At 46.2% G+C, this 19,520-nt stretch overlaps 1 protein-coding gene across 1 annotated transcript in view; it reads right to left on the reverse strand.

Moving 5' to 3' along the window:
• LOC137300638 (adenylate kinase isoenzyme 1-like) overlaps positions 1 to 19,520 on the reverse strand; it is a 119,237-nt gene that overhangs the window by 98,322 nt on the left and 1,395 nt on the right. Inside the window, exons 3-4 of the mRNA XM_067969849.1 lie at positions 9,971 to 10,157; positions 3,306 to 3,467 (exon numbers count right to left, since the gene is read on the reverse strand). Coding sequence (XP_067825950.1) covers positions 3,306 to 3,467; positions 9,971 to 10,157 — 349 coding nt within the window. The remainder of the gene's footprint in view (positions 1 to 3,305; positions 3,468 to 9,970; positions 10,158 to 19,520) is intronic.

Here is a 19,520-nt window from a genome sequence, read left to right on the forward strand (position 1 = left end):
CGTCCGGCCCAAACCCTGCCCGTTCCCACCCGGGGGGTGCGGTTAGGTTAAAATCGGGGCTCAAGTGACAAGTGTCTGATAAAAGGAGTTTCACCATATCAGGAGTCACCTGAATAATAAGCTGGACGAGTATAAAGTGGTTTCAGTATAAGTGGGTCTCACTAGCGATACATGATAGAGCCTGAATGACACAAGACCTCGTTTAAACACCAAACAACTTGTGTTTACTAGGGTGGAATTACAATTGGTTTTGGTGAGGTGTGGTTTTACCAATACCACATCTGTCGCCAAGGCGATCAGGCCAGGCTCTGGTTGGTCAAGAGTTGAAACCTCTCTCATTTGCTCAGTTCTCTGTAATCACTTGACCTGCCTTTTCAGTTTACTTCGTTCCCTCCCTCCCTCTTCCTTCTACAGTCCACAGGCTTTTAAAACCCAAGCTGGTGTCACCCAACCACTCCTTCTTCATCTGTCCCTCCTTCCTCCTCATGCTTTTCCATTTTTTTCAGGTGTCTTGGATCTTGGCCCTTCACCTGGGTTTCTCAATTAAAAATACATAAAACGAGAAAAAATTAAAACTGTAAGCATGGCTTAGGGATTCGATTATCCATCCCGAGTGAAAACTCATCATCATAGTTCCAACGGAGAGAGACCATTTGTTTGCTTCAGGCATGGGGCGGTTTCACTCAGTCATCCCACATACTGATACACCAACTTGGCCACACTGGGAGCAGCCTTCACCTACTTTGTGCTTAATATGTTTAGAATGCCCGTTGACAACGACAACATCTTGCATTTATATAGCGCCTTTAATGTAGTAGAACGTCTCAAGGTGCCTCACAGGAGGGTATTTAGACTGACGAGAGAGCTTCCAAATACTCTCACTGCGGAGAGCTTTAGGCAGTCTTGCAACACGCTGACACATTCGCCTATTCACGGAGGAGAAAGGCCATTTAAATGCTCCGCATTTGACAAACGATTCGCTTATTAGTCCCACCTGCTCACATTTTGCTGCAGTGCTTAGATTCGGCTATTAATTACACCCGGGACTGAACTGTGTAATTATAGCATCTGGGGTTTTTCTATGCTGATATGAATAACCCCCTACAATTGACTGAATTTTAACATTATAAATAAATCCACTTTCTTTTAAAAAAAATAATTCCATGGCCACTTTATTTTAAAGATACGTTTACGGAGACCAACTTTTGATAGAATCACTTCAACTTTTAATTAATAAAATTAAAACAGGGAGATGGTATCACATCTGAACTCATATTTAATTCAAACAGCTCAGTTCACAGGACTCAGGAAAACACTGAGTCACAAATTGCTCTTTATACCCATCGTGCCCGTCCAGAACCCACTCTGGTCCATTCACAGTTGGCATAAACCAACAATGAAATGGAGGCCCACCTATATCAAAGGCAGAGCTTCCAACATTGCACCATCTGTTGCCCTACCTAAGTGATTAACCTTCTAATATCTCACAGAGTTTTAGCCCAGCTGATTCATCCATCCACAGAAAACTATGATTCCCACCCTCACAGCATCTAACTGCCTCTGATTCTATCTCGGAGTGTTACCCAGCTCACCATGCCAACCAGCTCGCTTTGCTGTGATCCCGTGTTTTGGGCCTCAATCTGACCACATGTGCCAAACGGACAGCCTGAGCAGTCAATCCAATTTCAGTTCTGAGTGCACCGGCTGACAGTCTGTTTCATAAATCAGTGACTCTCGGTAATGAAATCATTCCTTAACTAAGGTCACCTTGGGATTTGTTTACTTGATAACCTTGTCCCAGTGGTTCTCCAATCCTGGAGTTGCACAGTATTCCTCACTACATCCACATCATTGGTTCCGTTCATTATTACAAAATCCCGCAGATCCCCATTCAGGTTTTTTTTCCTGAGATTAGATTTGACTCTCTCGACTGCAGCCTCCAACCTCTCTTGTCTCTGATTTATCAATCAGCCTGCTGTCCTCTGAACTTTCTTCTTTTGTTCCTCCTGTGAGATTTGAAACACCCAGTGTACACACAGCCTGCATCCTCACTATGTCAAGAACAAGACCTGATTATATCAACTCATTCCTCGCCTGGACTTCAACACTGTGGAACTCCTCACCTCCTACAGTCTTTCTTTCCTTCTACAATCTACTGGCCTTCAAAACCCATTCTTGATGTTACCTAACCATTATTTCTTGAGGTGCCTCATTTTCCCTCCTACTCATTTCAGCCTAGGTGGCGCGTCCTGCACTATGAGCTTTGACCTTTCAACTTGGTTTCTCAAAAAATTGTTTTTTTTTATCTCATAACACGGTACCCTGGTTTAAAAAGGATAACAAATCTCACCCAGGTGGTTAGAGGGCCAGAATCAGCAGGGTGACTCAGTCTCCCAGCTTTAAAATGGTCATGGGGCAGAATTAGACCAGAAAGTGGACCGTTTTGATTTTAAATCCCGTACGGCCCACTTTTCACTAAGTGGCAAGAATCAGCTCCTTCAGGAGGGGAGGGGACCCACCCCCACCTTTAAAACAGACCGCGGAAAAGTAGTAGACACATCACCTTCAGCGAAAAGAAAAAAGACGAGCACTTATACAGCAACCTTTCATGACCCCAGGACGCCCCAAAGCACTTTATAACCAGTGATGTACTTTTGAAGTGTAGTCACTGTTGTAATGTAGGAAACGTGGCAGCCAATGTGCGTACAGCAAGATCCCACAAACAGCAATGAAATAAATAGCCAGGTAATCTGTTTTAGGTGTTGCTTGAGGGATAAATATTGGCTAGGAGAACTTCCCTGCTCTTCTTCGAAATGATGCTATGGGATCTTTTACGTCCACGAGAGGGCAGACGGGGCCTCGGTTTAACATCTCATGGCACCTCCGACAGTGCAGCACTCCCTCAGTACCACACTGAAGTGCCAGCCTAGCTTGTGTGCTCAAGTCTCTGGAGTGGAGCTTGGACCCACAACCTTCATGAACTCAGAAGCAATGAGCACAGAAGCACTACCCACTGAGCCACAGCTGACACTATATGCAGTATGCGCATAATATGGTGAAGCAATTAATAGTACCCTGAACAATGGACTGGCCACACCATAGTTAGCATGGTGATGGTCAACCTTGCAGGCTGGATAGTAAAGGCAAAAACAATGGGGTTATTTAACATAGAATCAGATGCCTTGATAGGACAAGTCTCTGGTGCGGGACTTGAACCCACAACCTCCTGACTCGGAGGCAAGAGTGCTACCAACTGAGCCACGGCTAAACAGTTAAAGAACTAGAGTGACACAGGGGAGACTTACCAATGACAAAAATAATGCACGGCCTTGTTTTGATTGGGTCGAACACATCGTATTCTTGAATCAGTCCAGAGGTTTCCACCATATCAGAGTCACTTTCAATTGAAAACTGGGCCTGGATTGGAGGTAAACGGTCATAGCGGCGATAAGCAGCGACTCCCGGCTCTACCAGAAGAAAACATTGATTAGTAAGGTGCAGTAAAGGTCAACGGTCCTTCAAATATTACGTCTGGCTTAGTCCCATTCATCACCCTGGGATCCTTGGCATTATTCTAGGTTGATCAGATAGAAATGATGATGGAAGCCTGGGGCATCTCAATCAAGTTTATAAATGTTTTTCTTCCCCCCCCCGCACCCCCTCGAGTTGTCCTCCTCCTAAAGGAGCCAATTCTTGCTGGATGGTCCCGTAGCCATTGGCAACCTTCCAGTCACAGCTCAGTCACATGACTATTATCCATGTATGAGCCTAGGCAGCATCAGCGGGGAACCCATGGAAAGTTTTTTTTCCCCTCCACTGTCCTAAGGCACTGAGGCCAACAGTAACTACCTAAGATCAACTCATTCAAGACAGACTTAGGATCAAACCTTGAATCACAGAATCACCAATTCAATTCTGCTTCATGTGGCTCAGTATGATGTTGGAGAGTGCACGTCCCCACTGAGCCCTTGGGCAAGCTCTCAATTAAAGTCTACAATGGATCTTAGTCTGCAGCACAAAGCTATCATTCAAGAAGCATTCTTAGTGGCTCAGTGGGCTGTGGCATCGAGCCATGCAAATCAAGAATGTACCAGTGAAGCAGGGAGCCAACTGGGCCTCAACAAGACAGGCCCAACTATGGACTGGCACAGGGCTGGATTTTATCTTTATCTCAAGCTGCAAGTTTCTGATTGTTAATACAAAATGTACAAGATTCCGGAAAGAGCACAATATATCAGTTGACGAACAGTAATCAGCCTGACACAGACACTTAATTCCTCTCTGAAAACAACAGATAGGAGTATGGGGGATTTAAAAGGAAGTTAATTGTTCAACTGTGAGGTGAACTCTATCTGATACTTTTATAATAGCCACTCTTGGAAATTGTACAGAACCATTATCCAGCCCACTGTTTGTATAAACAGCTGAGCTATCAGCCAATGGTTAATATCTTAAACTCCAAATCTAGACGTTTAACGGAATTTTGTTTCAGGATATTTTTTCTAAAAGTTTCTAAACAGGCAAGACACCCAAAAAATAACCTGTCTCTACCCAGAGGTATCAGTGCAACATTACAACTATTCAACCTGTGATCAGTGGGCCATCCACAGATGATCCACGTCTACAATTACAACCTGTGACCCCATTCTTAACCATATATAAGAGTTACATAGTTATGTAGAGACCACAGCGCAGAAACAGGCCATTCGGCCCAACTGGTCTATGCTGGCATTTATGCTCCACAGGAGCCTCCTCCCACCCCTCTTCATCTAACCCTATCTGGATATCCTTCTATTCCTTTCTCCCCCATGTGTTTATCGAGCTTCCCCTTAAATGCATCTATGCTATTCGCCTCAACTACTCCTTGTGGTAGCGAGTTCCACATTCTAACCACTCTCTGGGTAAAGAAGCTTTTCCTGAATTCCCCATTGGATTTATTAGTGACTATCTTATATTTATGACCTCCAGTTTTGGACTCCCCCACAAGTGGAAACATTTTCTCTGCGACTACCCTATTCAAACCCTTTCATAATCTTAAAGACCTCCATCAGGTCACCCCCCCACCCCTGTCTCTTTTCTAGAGAAATATATGTTTTAAAAGAGGTTCAATGATAGGATTAGCCGCACTCCCTCAGCACCACACTGACGTGTCAGACTGGATTTTGTGCTCGAGTCTCATGGCTTGCACCCACAACCTTCTGACTCAGAGGTGAGACCGTTATCACAGAGCCAACGCTGACACCTTGGACGCTTTGTGGTGAGGGTCATCAGTGCTGTGGAATGGAACATTTTATTTTTCTGTCTCAGCATCGAACATTCTGAGGTCAGGTGCAGGGTAAAAAAAAGAAACTTGTGGCTCCTGGAGATCTGAAATAAATATAGATCACTTCAGACGACGTGTTGACTGGCCTGCTGTGCATTTTTACCACGTTATGTTTTTATTTCTGGTCAGGTATTACGTGGTTTAGATGCAGAGTAAAACTCCCTCTACACTGCCCCAGCAACATTTCTGAAGAAAACTTGCATTTCCATAGCCCTCCTCACATAAAAGAATATCCCAGTGTTTTACAAAGAGCAGGGAGGTTATGCTGGGACTTTATAAAACACTGGTTAGGCTACAGCTTGGGTACTGCGGACAGTTCTGGTCACCACATTACAGGAAGGATGTAATTGCAGTAGAGAGGGTGCAGAGGAGATTTACGAGGATGTTGCCAGGGCTGGAGAATTTTAGCTATGAGGAAAGATTGGAGAGGCTGGGGTTGTTCTTTTTGGAACAGAGGAGGCTGAGGGGAGATTTAATTGAGGTGTATAAAATTATGAGGGGCCTAAATAGAGTGGATAGGAAGGACCTATTTCCCTTAGCAGAGAGGTCAATAACCAGGGGGCATAGATTTAAAGTGATTGGTAGAAGGATTAGAGGGGAGCTGAGGAAAATCTTTTTCACCCAGAGGGCGGTGGGGGTCTGGAACTCACTGCCTGAAAGGGTGGTCGAGGCAGAAACCCTCAGCTCATTTAAAAAGTACCTGGATGTGCACCTGAAGTGCCGTGACCTACAAGGCTACGGACCAAGTGATGGAAAGTGGGATTAGGCTGGGTGGCTCATTTTCGGCCGGCGCGGACACGATGGGCCGAATGGCCTCCTTCTGTGCCGCAAATTTTTCTATGATTCTATGACTCTATGAAAGGGAAAGAGGTTTACTGAGCAGGAAATGATGGAATTTGCAGGGAGGGAGGGGGGGGAGAACACTGTGGGAACAGCTGAAGAAGTAAATTTGTAGGAGTCCTTTTAATTGGGAAGTTTGGCAAAGTGGCTTTTGGAAGAGAATCGCACAGGGCGGTGAGCACAATGGCTGGAAGATTAGCCTCTGATAGTGGAGCAGAGGGGCAAGAGGAGGGGTAGAACAAGTTGTGCTCCACAGCCAAAGGAACGGAGGCTGCAGCCTCGGATGTTTCGAAATTGGGCCAGGCCCCAATCTCAGAAGAGACTATTCCAGCACAACATTCCCATTTCCAACCCAGCCATTACTTTGCCTCGTTGAGTGATTTTGCCAATACACGGGGAAGTCTGTTACTGTGGGTATCCACACCCCACTAAAAACATGGGTGATCCACTTAGGACTGTTAAACCAGCAGGAAGATAAGGCTTTTGTCGCGTCAGGCTGAGCTTCAAACCCAGAGGCCAGAGGTGAGAGATAGCGTGTACTCTGCCGCACTGCACAATTCCCAGTGCTCTGTCTGTGTCAGCCGTGGCTCAGTGGTCGCACCTCTCGCCTCCGAATCAAGTGGTCACGGGCACAAAATCCACGCTGACACTCCAGTGCAGTCCCGAGGGAGTGCTGCACTGTCGGAGGTGCCGTCTTTCGGATAAGACTTTAAACCGAGGCCCCGTCTGCCCTCTCAGGTGGACATAAAAGATCCTACGTCACTATTTCGAAGAAGAGTCGGGGAGTTCTCCCCAGTTTCCTGGCCAATATTTATCCCTCAGCCAATGCCTAAAATAGATTATCTGGTCATTATCACATTGCTGTTTGTGGGATCTTGCTGTGCGCAAATTGGCTGCCATGTTTCCTACATTACAACAGTGACTACACTGCAAAGAAAGTACTTCATTGACTGTAAAGCGCTTTGGGGCGTCCTGAGGTTGTGAAAGGCGCTATATAAATGCAAGTCTTTCTTTTTCTGACTTTCAGTGTTTCTAATTAATTCAAAAACACATTCAAAAGAACATGTTTCGACACATAGCGACCACATGAACACTTTCCCCTACTGTAGGTGCAGTGTGCTGGAAGACAGAGCAGAGGAAAAGCCTGAGAAATGATACAAAGGCTATTTTAAAATCAGGCCGTTTAAATTCTCAACTATTTTTGTCTGTTATCCAGAACTACTGGCCAGCTGTACCCAACACCGACCACATCAAAATCCGGCAGCTCACCGCAGCCAAGGTTAAGTGCAAAATATCACCAAGGAGAATCTGCTACTGGTCACTGATTCTGTGTTCAGGTCGAAACAAACACCACAACAGACACTGTTAAACTTCACTTCTCCTTTTATAACTGGCTTCCTGTTTTCCGTAACTAGTCATGTTTCACATGCAATTCATCGATGCCATGTTTGCAATTCAAGAATTAACCAGAGGAATCTGGGGTGGGGGGAGCAATGTCTGGAGGAGGAGAGCAGCGTCTGAGGGGGGGAAGCAGCGTCTGAGGGGGGGAAGCAGCGTCTGAGGGGGGGAAGCAGCGTCTGAGGGGGGGGAGCAGCGTCTGAGGGGGGGGAAGCAGCGTCTGAGGGGGGGGAAGCAGCGTCTGAGGGGGGGGAAGCAGCGTCTGAGGGGGGGGAAGCAGCGTCTGAGGGGGGGAAGCAGCGTCTGAGGGGGGGAAGCAGCGTCTGAGGGGGGGAAGCAGCGTCTGAGGGAGGGAAGCAGCGTCTGAGGGGGGGAAGCAGCGTCTGAGGGGGGGAAGCAGCGTCTGAGGGGGGGAAGCAGCGTCTGAGGGGGGGAAGCAGCGTCTGAGGGGGGGAAGCAAGGTCTGAGTGGGGAAGCAAGGTCTGAGGGGGGAAGCAAGGTCTGAGGGGGGAAGCAAGGTCTGAGGGGGGAAGCAAGGTCTGAGGGGGGGAAGCAAGGTCTGAGGGGGGGAAGCAAGGTCTGAGGGGGGAAGCAAGGTCTGAGGGGGGAAGCAAGGTCTGAGGGGGGAAGCAAGGTCTGAGGGGGGAAGCAAGGTCTGAGGGGGGAAGCAAGGTCTGAGGGGGGAAGCAAGGTCTGAGGGGGGAAGCAAGGTCTGAGGGGGGAAGCAAGGTCTGGATGAATGCCACATTTGGAGGAAGCAAAATCTGGAGGCTCCGCCAATGGGTCAGAAAGCATTGCTTTTAGTCCCAGTTTCTTTCTCCTGAAGATGCTCTAGTCTTGCTGGACTGTAGTTCCAAGGATGCCGGCTGTCCTCGTCATCCATTCAAGTAGCAACTCTTAAAGTGCTAGTCTAAACAGCGAGTGTCCACAGGCTATCCATGTGTGGGGGAGGGGGCAACCCAACCAAACCAAGTCCAGTCCTCGTCCAATATCTGTTAAAGTGGACTTTCCAGCAGGGGTCACTGGATCAGGAGTTGGAACCATAGATGAGGCCAGCTATAGCACCCCATATCCCACCCTCTAGCACCCCCTCATCCCACTCTGTAGAACCCCCTCATCCCACCCTGTAGCACCCCCACATCCCACCCTGTAGCACCCCCACATCCCACCCTGTAGCACCCCCACATCCCACCCTCTAGCACCCCTACATCCCACCCTCTAGCACCCCTACATCCCACCCTCTAGCACCCCCTCATCCCACCCTGTAGCACCCCCACATCCCACTCTGTAGCACCCCCTCATCCCACCCTGTAGCACCCCCACGTCCCACTCTGTAGCACCCCCTCGTCCCACCCTCTAGCACCCCCACGTCCCACCCTGTAGCACCCCCACGTCCCACCCTCTAGCACCCCCACGTCCCACCCTCTAGCACCCCCACGTCCCACCCTCTAGCACCCCCTCGTCCCACTCTGTAGCACCCCCACATCCCACCCTGTAGCACCCCCACATCCCACCCTGGCAGATATCAGCTAACTCAACACAGACCGGGGAAGCCAACCTGGGACCTTCCTGGTCTATATGGTTCAGTACCACCCTGGACACTGCTTGTACCCACTAGACCACCCAAGGAGGCTCAGAGAGTAAATGCAAATGGTGTGTTTCACAGCTGTACAGGTAAACCAAAGGGTTGAGGGGAAGAATTGTGAACTAAAGAAAGAACTTGCTTTTATATAGCACCTTTAATGATCTCAGGACGTCCCAATGAAGTACTTTTGAAGAGTGGTCACTTGTAATGTAACTAAAGGTCAATGTTCCTCAGTGATGATATTTAGAATGTGGTTGACCACTTCTGTGCATTTTGTCCCACCTAATCTTGGTGGACTTCACTAGGCTGGAGGGAGAGTTGAAGAGAGTCAGCCACATTCTAACTGCTGGCCTCTATTAACAAGGTGCTTGGATGCAGCTCACATACAGAATTTTTAAGAACAAACTGCAAAGCTTCTGCAGCTTGGACCTACGTGAAACGGCACGGTTTCCGACGGGTAAACTCTTCTGTTTGTTTGTAAAACGTATCATTCGCGGTGTCACTTTTGTGTTGTTGCCATGGCGATGTAAAATCCACACCACTGTTCTCCACCCCTCTCCGGACACACAGAATAAAGGTGCTCGAGGAAGGACTGGCCCTTTAATCAGATCGAAATGTTTCTCAGACCCAACTTTTGGTGGCCTGGATTTGGACCCAAGTCTTTCATTAACGTGCCGCCAGCCCCCGCCACCCCCATCCCCACCCCCACCCTCCCCCTTCCAATCAAACAGGCAAACATCTACACTGCCGCCAGGCCTATCAAAACAAGCTCAGTGGGGTTCTGTTTGTTATAATTGAAGATTAACTTGATTTTATTCATTCACCTGTTCGAAATATTGGCTTCTTCCCTTGCCCTCCATTGATTGGGGGTAGTGGCCGACGTTCCTGGGTGATAAATGTGTCCCACTTCACTTTCTCCGGCCCTCCTAATTCTCGAACTCTCTGCAAACATCCCTCAAGGTATTCTATAGGATCCTCAGGCCGATAGTACATCAGCCCCGTCAACATGCTCTGTTGGGCAGAAAGGAAAGTTAGATATCTCGTACTTAGTTTCAACCAACACTGGAGACGCATTTTAAGAATAACAGGCTTAAATCTAATTCGATTTAATATTTCATCCAGTTTAAGTCTCTCTGCCGCCGCCTGCCCTAAGTCTGTTCAGCCGCTCCACAGGTTGACACACCAAAGATCAGAACCTCTGGGCTCCAGAGGCAGACAGGCCACTAAATGTTGCCGTCCTTTGTGAAGAACATCCCTGATATAGCTATTCAGAGCTTCCCCCCCAGAGTGGGCAAACGTACCTCTGTGCAGAGCAGGAGAGTTCATAGTTCAATCCCCTGTCTGTGCTGAGCCAGCTGATCTCAAGCGGAGCAGTGAAGGTCTCAACACCTCAGGCTGAGGGAGTGTGGCAAACAGCCATGATTCCTGCTCTTGATTCCTCCTCCAATTCTTGCCTCTTAGGCATCCCCGATTTTAAAATCGCTCTACCACTGAAGGCCGTGCCTTCAGCTGCCTAGGTCCTAAGCTCTGGAATTCCTCTCCCTAAACCTCTCTCTCCTCCTTTAAGACGCTCCTTAAAAACCTACCTCTTTGACCAAGCTTTTGGTCACCTGTCCTAATATCTCCTTACGTGGCTCGGTGTCAAATTTGATTTGATAATCGCTCATGTGAAGCGGCCTTGGGACGTTTTACATTAAAGGCGCTATATAAATGCAAGTTGTTGTTGTTGTTGTTATTGATCCGACAGTGACTCCCTGCTGATGTCGGGCAAGGGCAGGATCAGGCTCAGCAATGATACGCACTGTCCAACCACAGACGTGAAGGATGACTACATGGAGCCTGGCACCGGAGGACCATACCCTAGCATGAATGAATCAGCGCCTTCAGTGGATAGAGGGAGTAAAGGGGAAAATACAATTGGGGAAAAAAAAAACCTTTTCAGTTCACAGCTGTGTGTTCCAGGCAAATGTTGACCGAAATCATTTTCAAGTAAAGGTGACGGGGGAGGGGGGGGGGGGGGGGTGGGGGGAGACCTCTTGTAGATGTACCACTGACAAGGGAAATTCAACACTACAGTGAGACCTGATTGTGGTATGACCCTGATATGTAACCAAGGCTTCCTGCTGACTACTTTCTTCGACGTGGATTAGTGTTGTTGCAGAAGAGCGCTGATTAGCAAAGGTGCCTTCTCCATACAGCCTCCTATCCTACACAAATGACAAGGGAATCAAGGGATAGGGGGGATCGGGCGGGAAAATGGAGTTGAGGTAGAAGATCAGCCATGATCTTATTGAATGGCGGAGCAGGCTCGAGGGGACGTATGGCCTACTCCTGCTCCTATTTCTTATGTAAGACAAATCGCTTTGTCAACTTATTGCTTCTGCAAGGATTCCAGTGCCTTGTGGGGAAAGAAACACCTACACAGGTACATTTTACCCTACCCACCACAGGATGAGGACTACTGCTCATGTGGAGGATAAACACCAACATGGACTGGTGGTACTAATAGGCCTGTTCCCGGGCTGTAATATCTATGTAACTGTGGGGGAGAACATTCACATTTCTGCTGTTCCTAACTCTTCTACGCCTGAAATAAGCCAAACTGCCCAGGGTTCAGGCTGGAGCCCAGCTCCCTGTCCTTTGCCAATACCTCTCTACACTTGAATACTGGAAAGAGCTAAAGGACGATCCAGGGAATTGCCTGTGAAAGTGCCCAGCCTCCGCTCAACACCCCCCACCCACCCTCACTAGTCCTTTCGGATCACACTGTGGTAGGACAGGGAAAGGTTTACTCTGTGCACAAGTTCTGGTGGAATCGTTTATTAAAAAATGGGTTTGTGGTCTTGTTCTACCTCGTACCTCCCAATATGTGGAAATCATGGTTGCAGACCATAAATTTACGTGGCATTTAACACAGTGCTGACCTTTAGCATTAATTCCATTATTTTCTATATTGCACTTTATGATTCCCATCCACATTGTAGTTACAGGAGTCAGTGGCTGGAATAACAGCAACAGAACTCTGTAATAATTTACAAATATATATAAAAATCATCCCCAGTGTCAGGTGTGTGTGAGCGTGTGTGTGTGTGTAGATGTTTGTAGATGTTCGTAGGTGTGCACGTGTGTGTAGGTGTGCGTGCGTGCATGTGTGCAGGTGTGTGCGTGCACGTATGTAGGTGTGTGCATGTGTGTAGGTGTGCGCATGCGAGTGTGCATGTGTAGTTGTGTGCGTGTGTAGGTGTGTGTGTGCATGTGCATGTAGATGTGTGCATGCACGTGTGTAGGTGTGTGCATGAGTGTGTGTGTGGGTGTGTGTGTGCACGTGTGTGGGTGTGTGTGTGCACGTGTGTAGGTGTGTGTGTGCACGTGTGTAGGTTTGTGTGCGTGTGTGTAGGTGTGTGCGCGTGTGTGTAGGTGTGTGCGCGTGTGTGTAGGTGTGTGCATGTGGGTGCATGTGGGTGCATGCATGTGTGTAGGTGTCTGCATGCCTGTGTGTAGGTGTGTGTGTGCACGTGTGTAGGTTTGTGTGAGTGTGTGTATGTGGGTGCATGCATGTGTGTAGGTGTCTGCATGCCTGTGTGTAGGTGTGTGTGTAGGTGTGTGTGCGCACGTGTGTAGGTTTGTGTGCGCACATGTGTAGGTTTGTGTGCGCACGTGTGTAGGTTTGTGTGCGCACATGTGTAGGTTTGTGTGCGCACGTGTGTAGGTTTGTGTGCGCACGTGTGTAGGTTTGTGTGCGCACGTGTGTAGGTTTGTGTGCGCACGTGTGTAGGTTTGTGTGCGCACGTGTGTAGGTTTGTGTGCGCACGTGTGTAGGTTTGTGTGCGCACGTGTGTAGGTTTGTGTGCGCACGTGTGTAGGTATGTGTGCGCACGTGTGTAGGTATGTGTGCGCACGTGTGTAGGTATGTGTGCGCACGTGTGTAGGTTTGTGTGCATGTGTAGGTGTGTGCATGTGTGTGTATGTGGGTGCATGCCTGTGTGTAGGTGTCTGCATGCCTGTGTGTAGGTGTCTGCATGCCTGTGTGTAGGTGTGTGTGTGTAGGTGTGTGTGTGTAGGTGTGTGTGTGCACGTGTGTAGGTATGTGTGTGCACATGTGTAGGTATGTGTGTGCACGTGTGTAGGTATGTGTGTGCACCTGTGTAGGTATGTGTGCATGCGTGTGCACGTAGGTGGGTGCATGCGTGTGTGTCGGTGTGTGGTCCAGCAGTCTTGGTGATCTAAAGAGTGTAATGATACATCAGTTTGAGAATGAGAATTTAGAGCCATCCTCTTAACACAAGTAAGCGCAGTATCACTACTGCAACTAAGCAACTGATTAGATCCAAACTGAAGTCAGTCAGTCTTGTAAGGAGACATTTGCCAGCTTTCAGAGAGCTGTTGAATGCTTGCTGCGTTGTATAGGAAGTAAATAAATCATTCAATGTTGAATTGTTAAGAACCCTAACATTATAACATAAGAATAACATAACAGGGTGTGGAGGAGAGTATGTGTCCATTCACTGGCTGTGTATTGGGGGTGTGGGGATGTGGAAAGTGAGGGTTATATTTGTGTTTCCCCATGATCCAGAGAATTACTGATACCCATTTGAATTATTGAGATCAACCACGTTTTACAAATACATTCAGTTTAGCCTCTCTAAGGGAGACCAAAATGAGATGGTGTGCGAAACCTCAAAATGACTTCATTCGAAACTAGAATGCTAACACTTCTCCGTTACACGGCCAAACATTAATTATCTGCCCTGGATGATAATCCTCAATCACGTAGCAGCAAACCACAAGAGCAGCCTATTGAATGATCTGCCGCAAGTCTCCACTCACTACGTTGATATTCAGGCAATCCTTACAGACACCGTTTTCTATCCTGCTGAATAAAAGTTAGAAATACTGGTTGGTGTTAAGCTGCGCTCTTAAGATTGCCTTTCCTCATTCAAATATTTCAAATCATTCAATCACAGGCCTTCACTGAGTCGTATCTGTTGAGAGTGCGACTCTTTCCTGGGGTGGTATAAAGCTTGGAAATGTTGTTAATCAGCTGAAAACAGCTGTACAAATTAAATATAAATTAAAATGTCCCCTGGAGGGATTCTGTTTCAATCTGTACACAGAACACTACACACCCTGTTAAAGATGGCAGTGGTACCAACACTGGAGAGTATTTCTTCAATTCCTATTGGGTGGCATTTGAGAGCATCCAGAGGCAACTGTATGAGAATGGATGTCTCAGAAACTCAATCCTAGTGTCAGCCATGGCTCAGCAGGTAGCACTCTCACCTCTGAGTCAGAAAGTTACAGGCACAAGTCCCATTTCAGCATAAAACTATGTTGACACTCCCACTGCAGTACTGCACTGGCAGAGGTGCTGTCTTTCAGATGAGACGTTAAACCCAGGTGGATGTAAAAGATTGCATGGTAGTGTTTTGAAGAAGAGCAGGGGAGATCTCCCAGGTGTCCTGGCCAATATTTATCACTAAAACAAATTATTGGTATTTATCTGTTTGTGGGACCTTGCTGTGCACAAATTGTCTGCTGCGTTTCCTAAATTACATCAGTGACTACACTTCAAAAAAAGTACTTCATTGGCTGTAAAGCATTTTGGCATGTCCTGAGGTCATGAAAGGTATTATATAAATACAAGTCTTTATTCTATCACTTAGTGGACAATATGGTTATTGACAAACTGAGTGTCCTTTAGGGATTGATTGTTCTAACACTTTTACCAGCCATCTCACTACTCACTGTCTGCTTCTAACATAAATTGGATATGATTATTGAGCCAAGGCGTAGAATGTTTTGTACCTAAAGAGAACCTGTTAGTTTTAGAGAGTCCAGCTGGGCAGGGAATATTATGGTCAACTTTCTCAATGAAATATTGGTTTTTATCTCCTCAGAATTGAAGGGTACACACCATCTGTCTGACCACTCTCCAAAACTACTTCCTGAAATGATTCAGTTACCATTTGTTTTGCAAATGAGGAGTTGCCTTCTGGAGGGTGGCAATATCAGCAAAGGGAAGATCATGGCTTGTGAAGAGATCCCTACAGAGTTGCTTCCACAGGGGGATTAACGTCTTTGTGTTCATCCCGTTCAACAATTCGACAGGGAATATATACACACACACACACATATATATATATATATGTCAGCAGTGGTTCAGAATACTCAAACCAAATTGGTAATAATGTAGCAGCTTGTCCTGATCAAGATGGTGCAGCTGCTTGTTGTTGACTGTGGTTTTCCTCAGCTCTGAGTATGTCTCCCAAGTGTCTCATTTCAATCGAGATGTCCGACATTGTTCAGTGTCACTGAGAAAAGCCAACAAACTTCGTAAACCTGCTGGTTCTATGGAATACTCAGTTGGTGACCCAAATTCCAACCTTTCAACACCTGGAAAGATTGAGAGTTATGTCCAACACGAGTGGCAGTACAGTTACTGAGCTGTAGCTGTCTGGTATTAGCCTTGGCTCAGTCGGTAGCACTCTTACCTCTAAGTCAGAAGGTTGTGGGTTCAAGTCCCACTCCAGAGACTTGAGCACATAATCCAGGCTGACACTTCAGTGCCATACTGGGGGAGGTGCCACGCTGTTGGACGTGCCGTCTTTCGGGTGAGACTTTAAACCGAGGTTCTGCCTGACCTCTCAGGTGGAATTAAAAGATTCCATAGCACCACTCAAAGAAGAGCAGGGGTGGTTTCCTGGCCAACAATTATCCCTCAGCCAACACCTAAAACAGATTATCAGGTCATTTAACTTATTGGTGTTTGTGAGACCTTGCTGTATGCAAATTGGCAGCTACATTGCAACAGTGATTACACTGCAAAAAAAGTACTTCATGACTGAAAAGCGCTTTGGGATGTCCTGAGGTTATGAAAGACACTATATAAATGCAAGTTTACATGAATTTTAGCATGAGAACAGATATCATAGCCCAATCCTGTCTTTATCCACAATTCCGCAAAGGGAACGCCAGCTAGGAACCAGGAGCAGGTACTGTCGGAAGTGCCCTTTTTTGGATGAATCATCTGCCCCCTCAAGTGTTTGTAAAAGAACCCATGGCATTATTTCGAAGAAGAGCAGGGGAGTTCTCCCCGGTATCCTGGCCAATATTTACCCCTCAACCAACACCATTAAAAACGATAATCTGGTACGTGGGGTCTTGCTGTGCACAAATTGGCTGCCACGCTTCCTACATTACAACAGTGACTACACTTCAAAAATACTTCATCGGCTGTTGGGACATCTTGAGGTGCTGAAAGGCTCGATATAAATGCAAGTCTTTCTTTTTTTGAATTCAGTTTCTATCATTCACTGATCCCTGTGCCTGCCAGCATTATCTGTGTTTTGACATAGAGTATGGTCATGTCTGACAAACAGTAAACAACTGTCTTTCACAAGTATTATAAAGGATTACAACAGAGTCTTATAACAAGGATGAAGTACAAATAGAGAGTGTGTTATAAACAAGGCCACTGTTTTACTGTGAATGAATAAATCACATTCCATTTTTATTACATGGGATTTTGAGATTTTTACTTGTGTTTTGGGCAAGCCTATTGCAGGATTCCATCAGTTTATAATTATATCCATTGGCTCATAGTGACTGAATAAGTCAAATTCAGTCTTTAGTTGATGGGATTACAGGATTTTCACTGGTAGTTTGCGGCTCTCAGTATCTGTAATAATTACCGAGCTTAAAATGAAAGAGGGTTAACGAGAGTATGGAGGAATTTTCTCCCAGTATCCCGGCCAACATTCCCCTCTCAACAAATATCACTAAAAAAAAGATAACGCGGATGCTGAAAATCTGAAATTAAAAAAAAACAGAAAATGCTGGAAACACTCAGCAGGTCAGGCAGCATCTGAGGATCGACCGGACATGTTAACTCTGTTTCTCTCTCCACAGATGCTGTTTGTTTGTGGGAATATTGCTGTGCGCAGAATGACTGCTGCATTTGCCTACAGAGCATCGAGCCGTTTGGAAGGTGTGACGGGATACTACTTAAATTCAAGTATTTCTTCCTGAATGTTTGGTCAAAGAAACGAGAAAATCCACATTCTATCAGACACCTGATCCATTGGCTGAGTACAGCTCAGTCCTGAAAGGAGTTAAACAAGATTTTAGCTTTGCTTGAATTTCCTTCAGTGAATAGATAGACTTCCTCGATCCTTATCAACCCACACATCAGCAAACCAGAGAAGGAGAAATGTGCTGCGTTATGAACTTTTGTAAACAAGAGCTTCACACTTGATGTGGCATCAGAATGAAAATGCACAATTTAGCTATTTTCCTCCCCTTCCAAAAAACTGATGCAGATTATATGTTAAAACAATATTAAAATTATTTAAATTACAACACCATATGCGCCATACAAATATTTTCTTAATCTGTTAGCTGATCTGTTTCCTTCTCAATTTTTTTTCTTCCCCTATTTTAAGTTCCTCCACAAATACATTTTAGATTTAGATTTTCCTCCTCTCCTCACCCCCCGGCTCTTGCTGAGGTACATTTCTGTGGGCACTTGCTGCCCTCTGCTACCTCACCTAAGTGGCTGTGCTTCATGTGTGTGTGTGTGTGTGTCCAGATTCTGGATGAACTATTTCAGACAACGGAGACATCACAGCCGAGCTCTCTCTCGACATCCACGCATTTTCCTGCAGATGTCACTGGAAAGCAATAGCAAGAATCTAGGCTGATTCCCGAGAGGGCCCCCCCACCCCCTTATCCCAGAAGGACAGAGTCCAACTGTAATATTCCCAACGGAATTCAGATAAGATAATGCATCACGCACCAAGGATTGAACTGGGAAGATTTCTGATCAATAGAGAGGAGGCTTTCTTGGCATCAGTTTGGGCTGGATTTGCACGCAGTGCCCCCCCCTCCATGTTTTGTTTTAGGCTGACAGGGTTTTTGGGGGGAGGTGCAAACTGGAAATTCTGTTTAAAAAAGAAAAAGAAAGACTTGCAATTATATAGCGCCTTTCACTATCTCAAGAAGTCCCAAAGCGCTTTACAGCCAATGAAGTACTTTTGAAGTGTAGTCACTGTTGTTATGTAGGTAATGCGGCAGCTAATTTGCGCACAGCAAGATCCCACAAACAGCAATGTATTATTGACCAGATAATCTGTTTTTTTTAGTGATGTTGGTTGAGGGTTAAATATTGGCCAGGACATCGGGGCGAACGCCCCTTGCTCTGCTTTGAAACAGTGCCGTGGGATCTTTTAATTCCACCCGTCAGGGCAGACAGGGCCTCAATTTAACGTCTCATCTGAAAGACAGCACCTGCCTCAGTGCTGCACTGGAGTGTCAGCCTAGATTTTGTGCTCAGGTCTCTGGAATGGGGCGTTTAAGGCATTCTGTTACATCTGGAGATGTTTAAGATAGCTTGTCGTTTTGCCTGTGACTTATTTTTGGGTGAGCAATGAAGTTTATATGACAATCACAAGTGGTCTCTGCTTTTGTGAACCATTGCCATGAAACTATAATTTTTGCAATCTGATCAGTATTTCTTTTTAATATACAAATTTGTTTTTTAATTTACTAAATAAAACTGAAGGAAAATTCTCACAACCAAAGGGCACCAGATTAGGACCTGCACTTTATGACTGCCTTGTAATGCAGTCCCACTTTTCATATGTAGGGGTGTTTGTGCTCGGCCTACATGACCATTAACATGTACGCAAGTACAATCAGCCAAATACTAATCAATGAGTTCTCCGGAGCCTCCCATAGCTCGCTCCCACCGGGGAGGAACCTGGTTTCCTTTTCTTAAGCATATATTCAGATCTCCTTGGCAAAAGGGACTACACAATGGTTGCTGCGTTAATGGACTTTTACCATCATTTGGCTACACCAGGCTCATTCGATTCTTAAAACAGCCTGTTCCCAAAGCTCCCATCCCCAATGCCACATTAGCTGACAGGTTCCGTTCCCTACCACTGCACAAACATTAGTACTTTCTAAACAAAAAACTTTTTATTAATGATTGCTTACTTGTGTATAAGACAACTCACAGACAAGATGATCGCCCAAAATTTCACACAGACGTCTGGAATAAAATCCCTGACATTACATAAGACGAGTGTTAACACTACAAAGCTGCTCACCTTCATGCTGATTGGAGAGATACACCACCTCTGCCGTCTATCTCAATTCAATCAGTGTGTCCTATCCACTGTTGCTGCTCCAGCAATGTGATATTCAATGGAAACTTTCCCTCCTAATTTCACACTTCAGTCCAACCTTGTGCTGCTGAGAGTCCGGAACAGCCCAGCAGTGCAGATATAGGGAGAGGAGTGAAGGTGGGAGTGGTAGATGGAGACATTTTTTTTAACGCAGCGAGTTGTTATGATCTGGAATGCGCTGCCTGAA

This window comes from Heptranchias perlo, chromosome 31 (assembly GCF_035084215.1).
Source record: "Heptranchias perlo isolate sHepPer1 chromosome 31, sHepPer1.hap1, whole genome shotgun sequence".
NCBI classification, from domain to species: Eukaryota; Metazoa; Chordata; class Chondrichthyes; order Hexanchiformes; family Hexanchidae; genus Heptranchias; species Heptranchias perlo.